Source organism: Tauraco erythrolophus, chromosome 7 (genome assembly GCF_009769465.1).
Source record: "Tauraco erythrolophus isolate bTauEry1 chromosome 7, bTauEry1.pri, whole genome shotgun sequence".
Taxonomy (NCBI): Eukaryota; Metazoa; Chordata; class Aves; order Musophagiformes; family Musophagidae; genus Tauraco; species Tauraco erythrolophus.
In genome coordinates this window covers 37,685,256-37,701,145 of record NC_141471.1, presented here as the reverse complement: position 1 = coordinate 37,701,145, position 15,890 = coordinate 37,685,256, and the positions used below count along the sequence as shown (strand labels likewise).

General features: G+C 36.2%; 1 protein-coding gene across 4 annotated transcripts in view; it reads left to right on the top strand.

The window, feature by feature from the left end:
• The window catches only part of SKAP2 (src kinase associated phosphoprotein 2), a 123,561-nt gene extending 108,084 nt beyond the window's left edge, over positions 1–15,477 (top strand). For all 4 annotated transcript variants that reach the window (XM_086614721.1, XM_086614722.1, XM_086614719.1 and 1 more), the window contains 3 exons: positions 4,794–4,906; positions 14,396–14,497; positions 14,914–15,477. In XM_086614721.1, the coding sequence (XP_086470847.1) occupies positions 4,794–4,906; positions 14,396–14,488 (206 nt within the window). In that variant the 3' untranslated portion in view covers positions 14,489–14,497; positions 14,914–15,477. The remainder of the gene's footprint in view (positions 1–4,793; positions 4,907–14,395; positions 14,498–14,913) is intronic.
• Positions 15,478–15,890: the final 413 nt, after the last annotated feature.

The window sequence follows — 15,890 nt, the reverse complement described above, 5'->3', positions numbered from 1 at the left end:
GTATCTTCTTGAAGTTCTAAATGGTCATACTTTTAAGAAATCAGAAACTTAGCACTTTTGTTTCGGAAAAGTTTCAACCGCTATGAAAACAGCCTTATCAGTCTTACTAGTATTTGTGTAATGTCCTTGAAAATACTCAGTTCTCCCCAGATACCAGATTCATTTAAAGCAATAATTTTATGATCTGATCTGATCTTCCTTAGTTAACTATTTAACACTGGCAATTTGCTTGATTTTTAGGGCTGAGTTGACATGAGTATTTCTAGAAGATAGGTATCACATCATAAATATCTAACCTGACTCAATATTATGTCATGATTTTCCACACAAACAGCGCATAGATTCTTAAATTTTATTTACTGCCTAGCTTTATCACACCTGAATTTCACAGAAAATATCCTGCAAGTTGTCTGTGAGCTCAACCTGAAAAGTGCGAAAAGACTTTCTTTTTTTTTTTTTTTGTACTCTTTGCTTGCCCTAATTTATCTCTATTTCAATTACTGTGCAGACTTGAGTTCTTTTTATTCCCTCAATCTTGATACTGACTGTGTAAGACAGAGTCATTCTGGTAGTGTTAATTTTGAACTTCACCTGTCTGTCCATCTTTAAGCCTTTGGCATGGTAAATATTGAGCACATCATTACCAAAAGGAATACAGTAATTTTCCAGAAGTTCACCTCTTTCAAATATTGTTTAGTGACCCAGATTAGTAATCTTCAAATCTGATGCTATAAGCTTTTGAAGAATCTGATCAAGAGTCAAGGAATATGAATCTGAATGGCAAGCTGTTCAACATACTGGGCAGTGGACCACAGTGGTGAAAGGAAAATATACACGTGTGTTTCTTCATCCCACAAGCAATGTGTAAGCAGATAATATAACTACTAGCTCTAAGTCACTACTGTAGTAGGGTTAGCTAACTTAGATGCCATCGATGTTAAAATGGAAGGTCAGTGGAAATCAGGCACAGTCACATTTATTCTAATGTTACATACATAATGCACATTTATTCTAAGTAGTGTGTTTCCATACTTGGGCTGTAACTCCTGGTTTTGTTTTGGTCAGTTTAGTTTTCTGCCAAGTTTGTGCTCAGAAATAGCAAGTGCCAAAATTGGCGCAAGGGAGGGGGCAGAAACGGAAGAGCCTGCGGTTAGATTGGCTTAGGCTGCAATGGGACAGCACACTTAAATCCCTCTGAAATATGTACTCTTAGTCTGTTTTTCCAAGTTTTGTTTTTTCTGTCTACGGAGACTGTTAAAATATTTTATAATTTTTTTCCGCCTTGAGTAATCCATGGGCATTCTTAAGTTTTAAACAGTCTACAATATTTGAAGTGCATGTTTGAGTGATATACTTGTCAGATTTTTTTACCTGAACTGTTACACCTTTCTTCAAGCATGTACTGTCAGGTGTCAGTATTTTTCAGTGAAATAAGCAGCCTGAGCCTACCATCAGGAAGGCTGGCAGCCGTTGCTGTTTGATCTGTCAAATAAATTCTGAAGTGTTTTCATCAATATATTGGACAAAAATATCTGTTGTTCCTGTTACTATTACTGGAAAAAGAGAGATAGCAGAAGAAAACTGGGAGGAATTCTTTGTAGAAGAGTTTTGGAAACTGTTGCATAGTTGTTCTTCCAGATAGCTGTCTTGGAATGAAAGAAGTACTTCCTGGAGAAACAACCTATCCAAAATCCTGCCCAGCCATTTCTTGTGATTGGTAATATTAAAAGCAATGGGTAGGAAAACCCAACTGCTTTCTACCCTCTGCTACACATTTAATTTTTTTTTTATCATGCCTTATTCATATTTGTGGCCTAAGTGACCATGCTTTCGAAATACGACAGAACAGACTTTAGTTTAGCAATTATGTCATCGTAGTATTTTTAAGGCACACAACATTTCACAGTGTGTAAGAATAGAGTGTAATTGTGACAAAGTAACACCAGCAAATCAATACCTTTTGAATTTGAACTCTAATGAGCACGTAAGTTCTTGATGCTAAATCCACCAGCTGTTTTCAGATAATTACAGGTGTTTTAGAAGCTCCGCATAATTTCATTACCAAATACCAAATTCCTTTACCCAGGTCTCTTGGTTTTATTTTACTCAGTTCTTCAGAGGCAATCAGATGAAATTTGGCAGGGTCCTCTCCAACTGAAAGAGAGGCTGAAGTAAGAAAGAATGGGCTTGTTTACATAGTTTTTTGCAGCTTTTTTCTGGTTCTACCTCTGTGTTTGCGAAGCACAGTGAATAATTTTATGAAGCATTTTGCCCATTAGAGGTATAGAGTCTGAAATTAAATTAACAATTGCCTTTTATGCCGGTGTAGTTGCACCTACAGAATTTTTAGCAACTTGTGCTGGTGGATATGAGAGGGGATTTCGAATTTGAAATTAACACTTGTGGGAAGACCAGCATATTGTTCACAAACTTATACTGGCACTTTCTCTCCCTATTTCTGTGTTCCTGGTATACCGGTATATGTTTTTCCGAGAAATGTGGCTTTCTGATTTAAACAACTCTGTCTTATGTTGAATTCACATATGAGGGCACAGAGCCATGGTTAGTCTTTGGGCAACATCTTCATTGTAGCAATAAGCTTATTTTAAAATGCATCTTTTCCAGTGTTGCCCTGTTATTAGTTGAGTTGCTTTCCCACTTTAAGGCTTAATTAACTGCTCATGATGAACATCAAGGGAGAGATGTGTCTCACCAGCTGTGGGATCTCTTCTGTTGCTGATATTCCCCATGTAACTCCCATTAGTGAAGTAACAGGAGTTACTTCAGGCACATAAAGGTAAGGACAGAGCTCAAAGTGATAAAGATCAGTGTGAAAAGTCATGATTCATTTCAGTGCAATTCTGAAGAAGTAAAAATCCTGATTAATGTATTTTAAACCAAATCAATAAGACAAGTGCTGAAAGATTTGAAAGGTGGGATATACTGAAATAGCTCTTTTCATTTTTTTCCCATGTGGGCTTACATTATCTTTTGAGAGAGAGACCTGGGAACTGTGATCAGTGCGGTATCAAAATGCTGAGGAGAGATTCTGATTTAATATTTGTCATAAATTAATTGTGTGCTAACCTACATTACTGTTTACAATTGTTTAATGCTAAATTGGGGAATAATGAGCTGACAAATGAAAAAGGCCAGAATTTGGAGGTGCAACATTTGAAATGGATTCCGTCTTCCTCTTGAAATTATTCTGTCTACGCATCTTACCATAACCAAATCTCTTATTTCTAAACGGTTGGGAGTTTTTATATATGTATCTATTGCTGCTTTTGGTGTGCTGACAGAAGAATTTGTGCACTGGCGGTCAGAACACCTCCCTAGTGCTATGTTGCCAGTGGTAGCTACTAATCATCAGTTTATGGAAAATTAAGTGGTGGCTAACTTTCACAGCAGCTTTAAATTCAAGGTTGTGAATATTTGGCCTTGTGACAGTATTGCCACCAAAACAAGATAACACAGAAGACAGACTGAAGTGGGTAAACAGAAAACAAGCTCTTGTTACTCAAACAGAAAGTATTAAAATTAAAATCTAAGTATTTGTCAAAATAGGGAAAAACACAAGTTGAATACTGCTATTTTTTTGTATAGCGTGACACTTTCTCTTGCTTGATACTTGATATTTTAGCGAGATTTTTTCAATAATAAAGTGAACCAATCATGATTAAATTGTAAACTGTAAATAACGGTGTAGAGCGCTAACGACGTGCAAATGTAACTGGTATATGTTGGAATAACCAGCAAGCCTGCTGTTCAAGGATCATATAACAAAACTAAGATGACAGCCTTGATCCAGCCAGTTCAGTGATATTTATGTTATCAGAATTAGAAGATAGCTTTCCAGTGATGTAAATTATTAGTACATATACATTCTGTCTGGTTAGTGTATACATAATGTAACTGGTCATCTTAGTGGTATTGCTTACATTCTTTTTGCATTAACTCATCACACTCCATTCTCATGGAATTAAAAACAGGAAATAGTTTGCAGTGTAACAGAAGCACCCAGTGTATTTAACCGTGTGTAAGCGCTGTGTTTCAATAGCTGTACTCTGTATTGTAAGTGTATGACAAAGCATTTATTACTGTGTTATTGCCGTATTACAGAGCAAAGAGTGCTAAATAATCAATCAGTTAATGGTCTGTATGGCAGCTTGAACACAGCACATCCATTGTGCTTATGCTGTTAGAAGGATGAGTTTATGACTGTAGTGTAGTTGCATGTTTAGTCAGAACTTAATGTCCTAAACTGGAGCTGACACAAATATTTTTAAAATGCAGCTTCAGCAGCAGTTTCCAAGTTCTCCAATATTTCAGGAGGAACCATCAAGGATTGTCTCAAAGGTTCTCAGGGAAGTTATTTAGTTTTGTTGGAACAGAAGAGGGAGGGGGCACATATCACAAAATACCTTCTTTGGTTTCCTTTCACAGATTATTATATAAATTATATTCTAGCAATTTTTGTCAGTTTCAAGTTCAGATACTAATATGGCTTGCTGGAAGTATATTGGTAGAGGAAAACTAACTGCTATAAGTTGCAGCTCGGAAATGCTTTGAAAACCTGTAGCTACATGTCTTTAAGTGATACAACTTGCTAGTGAAGAGCTCGCACATTAAACTTTTTTCCCACTTGCTTTTGTGTTATGAAGGAGCTGTTTCTAAAAAGAGGATTAAGAAATCTGTGCTAATAAATTGCTTTTTAGTATCTGGAGATTTGAAGAGTAACTTTAATTCCTCAGTCTTTATCTTTTTGTCATTAGATGCCATTTTCTTTTCAGATAATGAAAATACCGATTATGCCAATTTCTATCAAGGTTTGTGGGACTGCACAGGAGATGAACCTGATGAGTTGACATTTAAACGTGGTGACGTTATCTACATTCTCAGCAAGGTATGGGATGCCACTGGGGCTACATAGTTGTAAAAAGAGAGCTATGGCGGAAGGGCACATTCCCACAGTTCTGTTGGGGGAAATTGGCACTCCCTTTCAGATCCTTTGTTTGCAATCAGATAGTCGCTGCAATTAATTATTTTGTCAAATGAACTATAATCACATTTAAAACATAGCTGTGTGACAGGAATTAACTTAAAAGCATGTTTATTTACTTGTTAAATCTTGGCTACCATTTGTTAACTGATTTAACGAGAGACAATGTGCTTTCTGCTTGTAAAAGTTAACCTTGTAGAGTTTTAAGTTATCTTGTATGTTATGTTTTTTATTTCCTGTTTTATAGTCTTGAGTGTGCTGATTCTGACTTTTTTGGGTATCTTGCTACAGAAGATGGTTTGTTTTTTTGAACTGTGCTTTCATCTTTGTATGTATATTGTAATTGTTCTGACAGCTCAGATTCCAAATTTGTTTACTCTGATAGATTTCGGAAATTTTTAATTTACTGCTTTCCTGTTTGCAAAGCAAATGAGAAATATAATTCCTCTCGTCTAAAGTGATGATAAGCAGTATAAGCATGAAATTTTATTCTACTTTCATGTTGGTTAATTTTCTGATTTTTCCTTAACTCCTCTCTAAAAACCAAAACCTCTCTAAAATACGTATCTTATGATCCCTTGAAGTCTACTTCTGAACAATTCATCAAAGGAAATTTCTCTTTGCCCCAGATACTAGAAAAAAGCTGAGCTTTTCAAGTTCTCATTGAAAAAAAACCCTTTTAAAATATATGTAGAGTATGTATCTCAGTTGTAATTGCTGGTCGGTATAATTAATACGAAAGATATTGTAGGTCATTGAAATATACAAGCAGGCACATGAAAGCTAAAGGCATCTGTTTGTCTTAGTTTCAAACTCTTCAGTTTTGTCACAATCGCTTTAAATCTTCTCTGATACCTTTAGCTGCAATGTTTCCGGATAATAAATGTAATAGCTTCTATTTAAATAAATTTAAGATTTATGGATAGAAAGATAGTCCTATATAAAAATATAGAAGATATATCACTAGTGGTAATGTGACCACGTATGTCTTTTGAGGTATTTCATTGTCACTTAAACTAATAACTGAATTGCATTACTAAAGGACAGATAACACTCTCGGATTGGGCAGACTTTCAAGCAGTTATACAGCACTGAAGAATGGTACTAATTTGAAATAACCACCTCTTCCCCCTCTCTCACCCCGCAAAAGCCCATGAACAATCGGATTGCATTGTACAAGTTTGGCCTCTTTTTGGGTTGTGCTCTTCTGGTACGGTATGAGGACTAATAAAATCTTAATCTTCAGCTTGTAGGTGAAAAAATAATTTGCTACTCTTTCCCCAGAAGAGTGAGAAATTTAATTTAAAAAATGGGGCAGAATAGAAAAACAGTAGCTTAAGCTGTCTTCTGTATATCAGCTGTCTTGTGGTCATGCCGTGATTAATCCGTAATCGGTCCTTGAAACAGGCTTGCTGCTGCTCCAGATATATAGAGCCTCTCTCTTGGAGTAGAAATCATTCCTAAAAATACAGCCCAGAAAATTCAGCCTTGTTTCGCTTCAAGATTGTTACAGCTTTTTCAGAAAAATGAGTGTTGGCCACTACTGTCAGCTCTGAATTTAGGGTCCTTGGAGGGGAAAGTGCCAGAGAATTATCCATCTTAACCTTCCACTTTGATTCAGTTTCAAGGTCCGATCATTATGAGCTCTTTGTCTGGTAAGTGAAAATGTAACCAAAGGAAAAGTGAACCTAACCATCCTGAAGTGGGTCAAGACTTTTCTTCAAAAAAAAATATTTCCTAATCCACTCCATTAATACTCGGTGTTTTGTGGCAGTCGGCAGGACTCCTTGGCAATTTTTTTATTTTTTCACACCATCTAGTGGTTGAAAATGAGAGATGCAGGTACTGACAGGAGGCGATGTGTATGGATCCAAAATGGTGTCATAAATTCAGCTTCAGCTTGAACCTGGCTATGGCTTTATTGCCTTTCTATCATATGTCAGCCACGTATGAACATCACTCTTGAAAAGCACATTTTGCTGATAAGGAAGTAAGTACGGGTATAGCAGAAGTGTAGTAGGAAGGGTGAAGCACTAACAAAATGTCGAGCATATTTGTGCAACATGTAATAGTTCTTTGTTTTACAATGAAATATAAACGGCATAGCTTGCTCTGACGGACGCGATAAGATAGATATTTGTCTCTCCCAGTAACAGTTACGCCAAAGCGATAAACTTTTACCTGCTTTTCACGTACCCTTATAGAAATCAGGGGGAAACTGACTATTTTGTTTCCAAGCAATGAGATCATTAGTACAACAGAAGCAATTATAAACCAGGTTAGCAAATTTGGGTATTGATATAATTTAAATTAAGCAAGAGGAGTAGTGTGTTACGTGTAAGTTTCTAGGTGGATGCCTTTTAGAAGAATGAGCAAGATTTCAGTTTGGCAACGTTTACTTCCTAAAATAGCTAAGCATTAAGCAAAGACAAATCCCCTGTAATTTGCTTTAAACTGAGCACCAAAATTCAGTGTTAGCACAGTGAGAATGATTTGCATGCTTAAACTCTGATAATACAAATGCTGATGCCCGACTAGTGTAGTTACCGTAGAAAAGCACGTTTTCCTTGTTTTAAAGGTGCATTCAAAAACTATTTTAGCTATTATGTAAATATTTATGGCTGTTGTGGCTTTTGTGTGGCAGCAGTCCTATGGGCTCTTACAAAAAAACCCCTCAAACTATTTTCTAGGTTTTTCTACCTTCGAGAGTTCCCTTCAAAAGTTGAGTTTTTAATCTGAGCAGAATTAACAGAACTGTTGCAATAGTGCTTGTTAACTTTTCTTTATTTTAAAGAAAATGTAACTTTTTCAGATTATTTGATCAATGTATTTGTACAGATAAACTCATACTATTATCATTGTAATTTTTAATATTCCTGAATATTCAAGTGGCTTTGTAACTTACACCATGAATCGTGAACTTTCAGAAAACTACATACCTCTCTCCTACTATTTATAGCTCTACTGATAGAGGGACTCATTTATAAGATTTCTTAGTTAATATTGACTATTAGAAATGCAATACTTGGGCGTCCTGTTTTCTGAAAGGATGATTGCTCTTAACTCCTGCTCATTTATGGGCTTGCCTTTGCTTTCAAGCCCGTATGATAAATGGGAAAACAAACCATAACATAACAATCCTTTTTATAAATCTTCCATAGCTTTTACTCAAGAAATCGATTTCCAGAAACAAAGACAACTGTGAGTGGAGGTAGACCGATTTTTTTTTTTTTTTTTTTTTTTTTTAAGTTTGGTATGCACGGTTTGTGCAAGTGCTACCTTGCAGTATTTGTTTGTTTGCTTTAGGTGCATGTTTTGTGCAGGGAAATTCCATAGTTTTGTCAGCCAAATGCAAGTAGTAATGGAAATTTACTTATATATTAGCAAGCACCTGCTTAGTAGAATTACTGATGTTTCTTAACTTTTAAACTAATTTAATTTCCATCTCATTTATATTTGCATTAAAATAACAAATAATACTTGAAAGTCAGAAATTATATCTCAGACTGGAATTCTCCTTCCCTGTTTTTATTTCAGGACATGCCAACACAATATAATGCTGCTCCCTCTGGTATTTATGATTCATGGAAATCTCTTCTATGACTTAACCCTTTGCTCTAGAATTTTCCATGAAAGTAGAGTGTTAACTTGGTATCTAGATTACCATTTATTCAATGGTTGTGCATTTCCAGTGTGGCAGATTTTTCTTCTTTCAATACAACAAATGGCTGTTAAAATGATCACATCTCAACTTACATTTTTTGCTTAGTGAAAAGACAAAGAAATCTGCATTTTTGTACGTTACCTCTATAATCTTCATGAAATGTATTTATTCGGTATTTTTTTCAAAAATATGTGAAAGGCATACTAAAATCCTCAGTGTTTTTTTAATCAAGCTATTTTCTGACTGATCATACCGAGATCCATATTTAGCAGTAATTTCTCTTTCTATGACCGTACTGTCTGTGTCCACCTTAGCAAATAGGGAGTACCAATAGGAGCAGATGTGCTGAGGCCCCGGTGTCTACATGGTACATTTTCAAAGGGTTTTGATGTCCGAAGAGGTCTCACCTGGTTTTGTGGAATGAGAAAACATTAGTGGTTGGAGCACATGCAAGTGCATCTTTCATTTTAGTTTCAAAAGAAATGTAGCGTGTGTGCTCTGAGCCTGACGGCTCTCCAAATCGAGCCAAGGTGGGAAAGTTGGAGCACTGGGAGATTCACTTCAGTGGGATGCTTCTCAATCAAAACTAAAATGCAATACTAAATTGTACATTTCCTTCTTTTGACTTGTTTAGATATATTCCTCACAGAAAAAAAAAAAAAATACATGGCTAAACATAAGATAAGAGTGAAGGCCTTTAAATGGAGGGTTAGTTAAGATAGACTGATGCAAAGTGACTCTAGCTCTGTTGGTTTGCATACTGATAATGTGTAAGCGTTTAGCTACCTGATTAGAAAAAAAAATGGCATTATGTCATCTAATGGAAAATAAAATGGCCCTTCTGTCATTGCATGGTATTTTCAGGGGCCAGTTTTGATTCAGAATTCAGTCTTGCTTATCCTGATTTATATTGGAAGTCTTTAATTGGTGTCTATTTTGTCTCATGTCATTGCAGGAAATAAAACCTAATAATGCAACCATACAATAAATCTGAGGCTTATATTCTTGAAGATGACCATTTTATTGCTGTCTTAAAACAACTCTGCTACCTGTGAAGAAGTCTTATTCAGTTATCTAAAACATTTGTCATTTTCTGCTTTTTAGAGAAAACGCTAGTCTGTGCCAAAAATACTCCCCGGTTGATAGTGTATCATTCAGCAATTACACCAAAGGAAGTTCTAAAATTTTTTAGCTGGTCTAAATCTCCTGGATGAATTAGAGGTGTTTTAAAATATTATCTTGCCAAAATTGCCCCCAGGATATTATTCAGAAAAAATGTCTCCCTGCTTCCTGTACCTCTTTAGCTTGATGGGAGAGGTTCCTTATTTTAACCCCAAACAGGGCTATGGGTAAGTTTTGCTTTTCAGTTTTAAGTTTGCAGATCTTCAGCCTGTGAGTTAATATTATCGTGCCACTGGAAGAGAGCAGGTGAAAAATCTTGAATTCACACACTTCAGTTGTGTTTTTTTTTAAATACAACTCCATTGTTTTCTTCAAGGCATTGAAACACAATGATGATTTTCAGCAACTCTTTTTTGAAAAAAAAAAGAACCAAAATAAAAAAACCCACCCCACAAACACAAAAACCATACCATATGTATTGAACAATGGGGACTAATTGCACAAGGACCATATGTTCTCAACTTTTGCTGAAGTCAGTAGAAGTTAATATAGTGGTGCAAAGCATCTGGAGGTCCTCATTTACACAGAGGGTCTGTTCTAAAGGTAGAGACTGTTTTAGAAATCCTCTTGGATTTAAAAATTTTCCCTTCTTGCATATCAAAATTCTTTTCTATATTGTACAAAAGTCTTGGCTTTAACAGCTATCTGTAAAAAAAAACAGGCAGTGTATTTCTACTTACGGTGTTTTCCCCAAGTGCAAAAACTTTTATTACTAGTGTCTCATGGAGCCATAGGTGTGCACACATCACTGCAGTGAAATCGGTGGGATGGGGACAAGGAGAAGCATCTGCTCACAGCGTGTTCAACTGAGAGCATTTAAGGAGCCTGTAAACCTGATGGAATATTTTTTTTCTATTTATTTTTGCCTCACTATCGTAGCGTGCTGTATGGAGAGTGTTTTGCCAGCACGTTAAGTGTTAAGTCATAACCTGTTCCTTGCTGCCCTGTGAAATTACTTCACTTTGGTTAATGTATTTCTGCTGGGGGGGAAAAAGAAACCGACAACACTCCGTGACCGACAGTAGAAATATATAAGTAGCTTAGCAAGCGTGTGGTCATTTAAGGTTGTCATTTCATATTATTTGGCATAATATATTCCACTGCCCCAGTGCTCGTCTTCCAGGGGCTGCGGTGGCCCCTTCCTCCCCCTGCCCCGGGCTGGCATCACCTGGTGTGGTGAATGTGCTCCCAGGCACATGGCAGAGCCGTGGCCGTGCACTTGTGCATTCTCCTCGTCGCAGGGCAGCTGGATCTGGCCCTGCCTCCCCCTCTCCTATCCCTCTCTTTGCCTTGGAGCAATTCATTTTGCAGTTATTGAATTTCTTTGGAGAGTTATTTTCATACAGCGAGCATCGCAGCACCTCTGGATCTTGATAGCATTTCTACATAAGGAGAAAGAAGCTTTGTGTTAGTAATTACCTAACATTGTCAGGAGCTGACTGCAGGCCTCTTTCTAGTGATAACAGAATAACCACATAATGTAGCTTTATAGCGCATGATTAATAGAAAATAATTACACATCCTACAAAGGGATGCAATATTTCTTATAAATTGACTACAATGGTTTCCTGTAGATTAAAGGACTCTTCATTATTTTATCAGTCCTTCTGAAGTATAGTCGCTTGCCTATGTTAGTGGCGATGTTAAGAGCTGAATGCAGTGAGGGATACCAGATGGTAAACCCAGTGGTACCTGAGATCTGAAGCTGCTGCTTGCGAAAGCACCGTGCTTCCCAACTCTTAAGAATTCATATGTAACTCCTAACTGTATTCATATCTTTCTGCGTTATTAATCATTGTTTCCCACAAATGTGGGCTTTAGACTTTTATTCTTTCACATCTTAAGCAGCAGTAATAGACATATGGACCTCACAATGGCAATGTATTAATTAAGTTATATTGCTATGAAGGAGTTTATAATTGATAACGTTGATAGAAATAATACATCTATTCAGATTTTACATGTGACTTCAAGAAAAGACTTGGCGGGGGGACACCACTTGTCTGCCTGACTAGTCAGCACTCTTTTGTGGTACTGAGGACAGAAAGGAGTGGTTAGGAGTTTAAAGAAAAATGTCTGTACTTCAATCAGTTTAAAAGAGAGTGCTAAGTAATTATTCTAAAACCTGAGAGTAAAGTTTTATATTCTTGGTAGCCCGATATCTGCATTATGTTTTTGTTCGGACTTCTGTAGACTTTGTATGGTTTAATTGGGATTCATGGTGCTCTTGAGACCCATGCAAAGAATAGTAATGTAAAGTAAAAGCTTCTGTGTTGCGATATTGTCTGTACGGTATAATGGTTGCAGTGAATCCTTAAATTAGTTTACTAGTCTGTTACATCAACATTCATTTCATCTTCTCACTTAGCCTCATGCCAGAGCAGTAAGTGGTGTATTAGTAAGCAGCAAAACCCAGAAGTTTTCAAAACAGCAGCATGCTTTTCATTTTAATTTGAGGTATCTGAGTTGTTTCTTTAAAAACAATTATTTCTAAGTTCATGTAGTGTTGCTAAGTGGAACATTTTCAATGGATAATGTGGTCCACAGGCTTTTTCTGTGCCATTTGTCATATGCAATTTAATGACCGCTTAAGTAAGCGACTTCCCTCATTTCATGTATTGTTTGTTTTTTTGGCTGATGTCTAGCAAAACTTGCTTAATCACTCTTGTCAGTCACTTCATGAGTTCCATGTAACAGCTTAAAATCTTTTGTTGCTTTCTGTTGGAGAGATTTATTGCTGAGATTCCAGGAGTATACGTGAGTACTGCTCCTTTCAGCAATTTCCCAGTTCAGTCTAGAAATCCAGTTTGTATATTTAACCAGTGGATTGTGAGATAAAACATAGGATTTTTTTAAACAGGCTGATCTGCAACATTATAAACCTCAGCTCCACGGTTTTATTTAGTGTTTAAGGATTTGGGGTGTAACGTGCCCCCATGGGAAGGGTTATGAGCGGTTCTTAACTTCTGTGGAGAGCAGTTTGCACTGGGAATCAGATTCAGATACCCCTCTAGACTTTCACCCAAGACCCGTCTCAGCAGTCTATTCTACAGTAGAAGGTGGAAGAAGGTAGAATTATTTTTGCAGCTAGTTTGTATGTTCATGTCGTAAATGAAGGTTTTCCTGCTGCTTTTTATGTGGATTTTCTTTAAAGCACTCTTACTGCAGTGTTTTATGGATGGTAGGATAGAATCTTTTAAATCACCAGTTCACTGTGAAGAGCAGGAAGAGAATGTTTAATTCAAGGCTAGTGTTCAGCCTTGCACGATACGAAAATAAAAAAGCGTGTGTGTGCCTGCATGCAAGCCTCTTTAAATTTAAAAAAAAAAAAAAAGAAAAAAAAATGGCCAAAAAAAGAAAGTCTAGGCCCACATGAAGGTGGACCATCAACAGGGTTTCACCGTAGTTAAGCACAGGGAGAGCTTGACTACACCGAGCACCTCACAGAACCCTTGACCAGGCCAAATATGCCAGCAGCAAATCATTATAGCTCGGGCTCTAATGAAACTCCATTAACCCTTAAGCTCCACTTGACTATTTATAACTGAAAAAATTTACAGTCAAAATAATAGCTTAAAGTGTCATCTCAGTAGGACCATTAATTCAAAATCCTACAGCCTTTGCTTTCCTCATCAGAAGAGCAGTGTAGGAGGAAGCAGATGTTGCTTATCAGAGATATCTGTGTATTTTGTATTTTCTGTGTTTGTTCCAAAGTAATTTCTATCTTACTAATCATTCCATTTTGAATGGGGTCTCTGTTTTAATAATGCTTCATTTGTAACTCAATATACGTGTGCGTGCAATTTCAGCTGTTACAATTTATTGAACCGCTGTTAGGATTGATCTTAAAATATTTACCTCATAGGAAAAGAATTAAATTTGGATCCCACAATACTCTTACTTGGTATTGCTTTTGGAAGATATTATTTCTTTAAACTATTATAATTCATTTTGTTTCATATTTATCTCACTAAGCCTAAACAAATTTCAAACAAAAGTACATTAGTCATCTGTCAGACATATGAGGTCTGCCGCAGAATTTTCTGCAAGCCTAAAGCAATAGTAGACTTTGTCTGTAGGAGGAGATTATGTATTAGATATATAGTGTTCCCTTCACATTTGAGCGAAGTAGTATTTAAAATAAGTCGACTGTAAGTTTCTTAGAGTTTAGCCTTGTAATACTGAAAGAATCCCAGTTGATTCTTATATGTCAACGTTGTGCTATTAGATTTTAGTTACAAAGATAAGATTTTTATATTTGTGATGAATAGAGAATGGAGAGGTCATCTGTTTTTAGTAGGTGTTACAGAGAAGCGTGGCTGTAATTAAGAAATTTTCCTGAGTGTGCCTAGCCTTTTGAAAATTTAACTGCTGTCTTTGCCTAGCTCTGCATGTGAATGCCTCTAACAAAAAGATAGAATGTTTTAATTTTCAGTTGAAATGATTATGACTGTATATAAGAGAAAGTATCCATAAGGAGTTGCATACAAAACTCTATTGCATTTATATCAGACTAAAGGTTAATATTGCGTATTGTTTTCAATTAGGAGTACAATAGATTTGGCTGGTGGGTAGGAGAAATGAAGGGAACCATTGGCTTGGTGCCTAAAGCCTACATAATGGAGATGTATGATATTTGAGAGGCCTGGGTAAGTACATTTTAATCCAATCTTCTGTAATGGCTTATATGTTCCCTTGTTCTCTGTTTCATAAGTATTTCTTTCCTGGAACCTTTGTAGGAGTCCTGTTAACATAAAGATTATGGCAAAATATATTGAAGGTTCAATTAAAGGACTTTTTCTGGGATTCTGTATGAAGGATTGAACCACAGTGCACAAAAGATGATGTATTTTATAACTATGTTCCTTTTCCAGATTTTTTTTTCGTTTTTTTTTTTTTGTAAAATAAAATTGGTGTACTTTCTAGTTAGTTCTATTACTTTAGTAATATGTATGTGTCTGTGCAGAAAACTGTGGAGGGGGATAGATATTTGGACTGGGTTTGATAGATGTGTTTGAAGTTTTTTGGTTAATGATGTGCTTTCAACTTCCCTCTCCCTAATCAGGAGAAATCTGCACTTGAAATCAGGAGTGGTGTGCAGCTGCAGTTTACAGACTCGGCCTCTGAAAGAAGATTCTGCCTTACACATTTTGTATTTTCAGTGAATGTAGTCAGATCGTTGCCTTGTGTATATTAAACATTAAAAACAGTAATTGATCGTAATTGTGTGGAAATGTTCTTCTTAGCCACTTTTTATAGAATTGTAATGCTAGGAAATGAATGAAGTAGATAGTAATTAACATATGGAGCACAAGCAGCCAAATAGTGCCTGTTGCTCTTTTCTTAAGCATATTAGCACTCTGTGTAGCTATAGGTTTGTGTTCTTTCAGGGAGTTTGGCTGTGGTTTCCTCTTGCCCAGATTGAGAAAAATTAAGCTGAACTTCGAAAGTAGAATACTATTACTAAGTTCAAGCATGTATTAATATCTTAATGGTCATTGTACATTTTGTACAGTTTCCTAGGAAAATGAAGGGAAATTTATGGGTAATATTGCAAGTATTCAGGGTATTCTGCTTCCAAATGTTTTTGTATTATGTTTTAGCCAACGATTTATTTTTCTCATATATTTAGTATTGTATTGTTAATTAAAATTTTGTTACCACAAAATGAAGGCTGGATTCTTTTGCTGATATAATAAATCAGCCTGTGTGGTAATACTACTCTGATACCATTCTGACTTGGAGATATGCATTATGTGAAAATTTGTAAAAAGATAATATATTAAAAAAAATATTTTTACTTAGTCAACATGAGCCAGATGGCACGTAAGAAAGGTTTTTATCTGTGTTTCTGTAAAATATTTTATCTGTACCTTACAGATACTTTCACAGAGTCAAATCTGGATACCTTGTTGATATGTGGAATTTCTGATACACGTTGTGCGATAGACATCTTCAGCTCTATGCAGGTTAATAATGGCTACCTGCAGTCTTAGTACTCTAAAATACTCTCACTTGTGGACGAGGGGTTGGGCAAGTCAG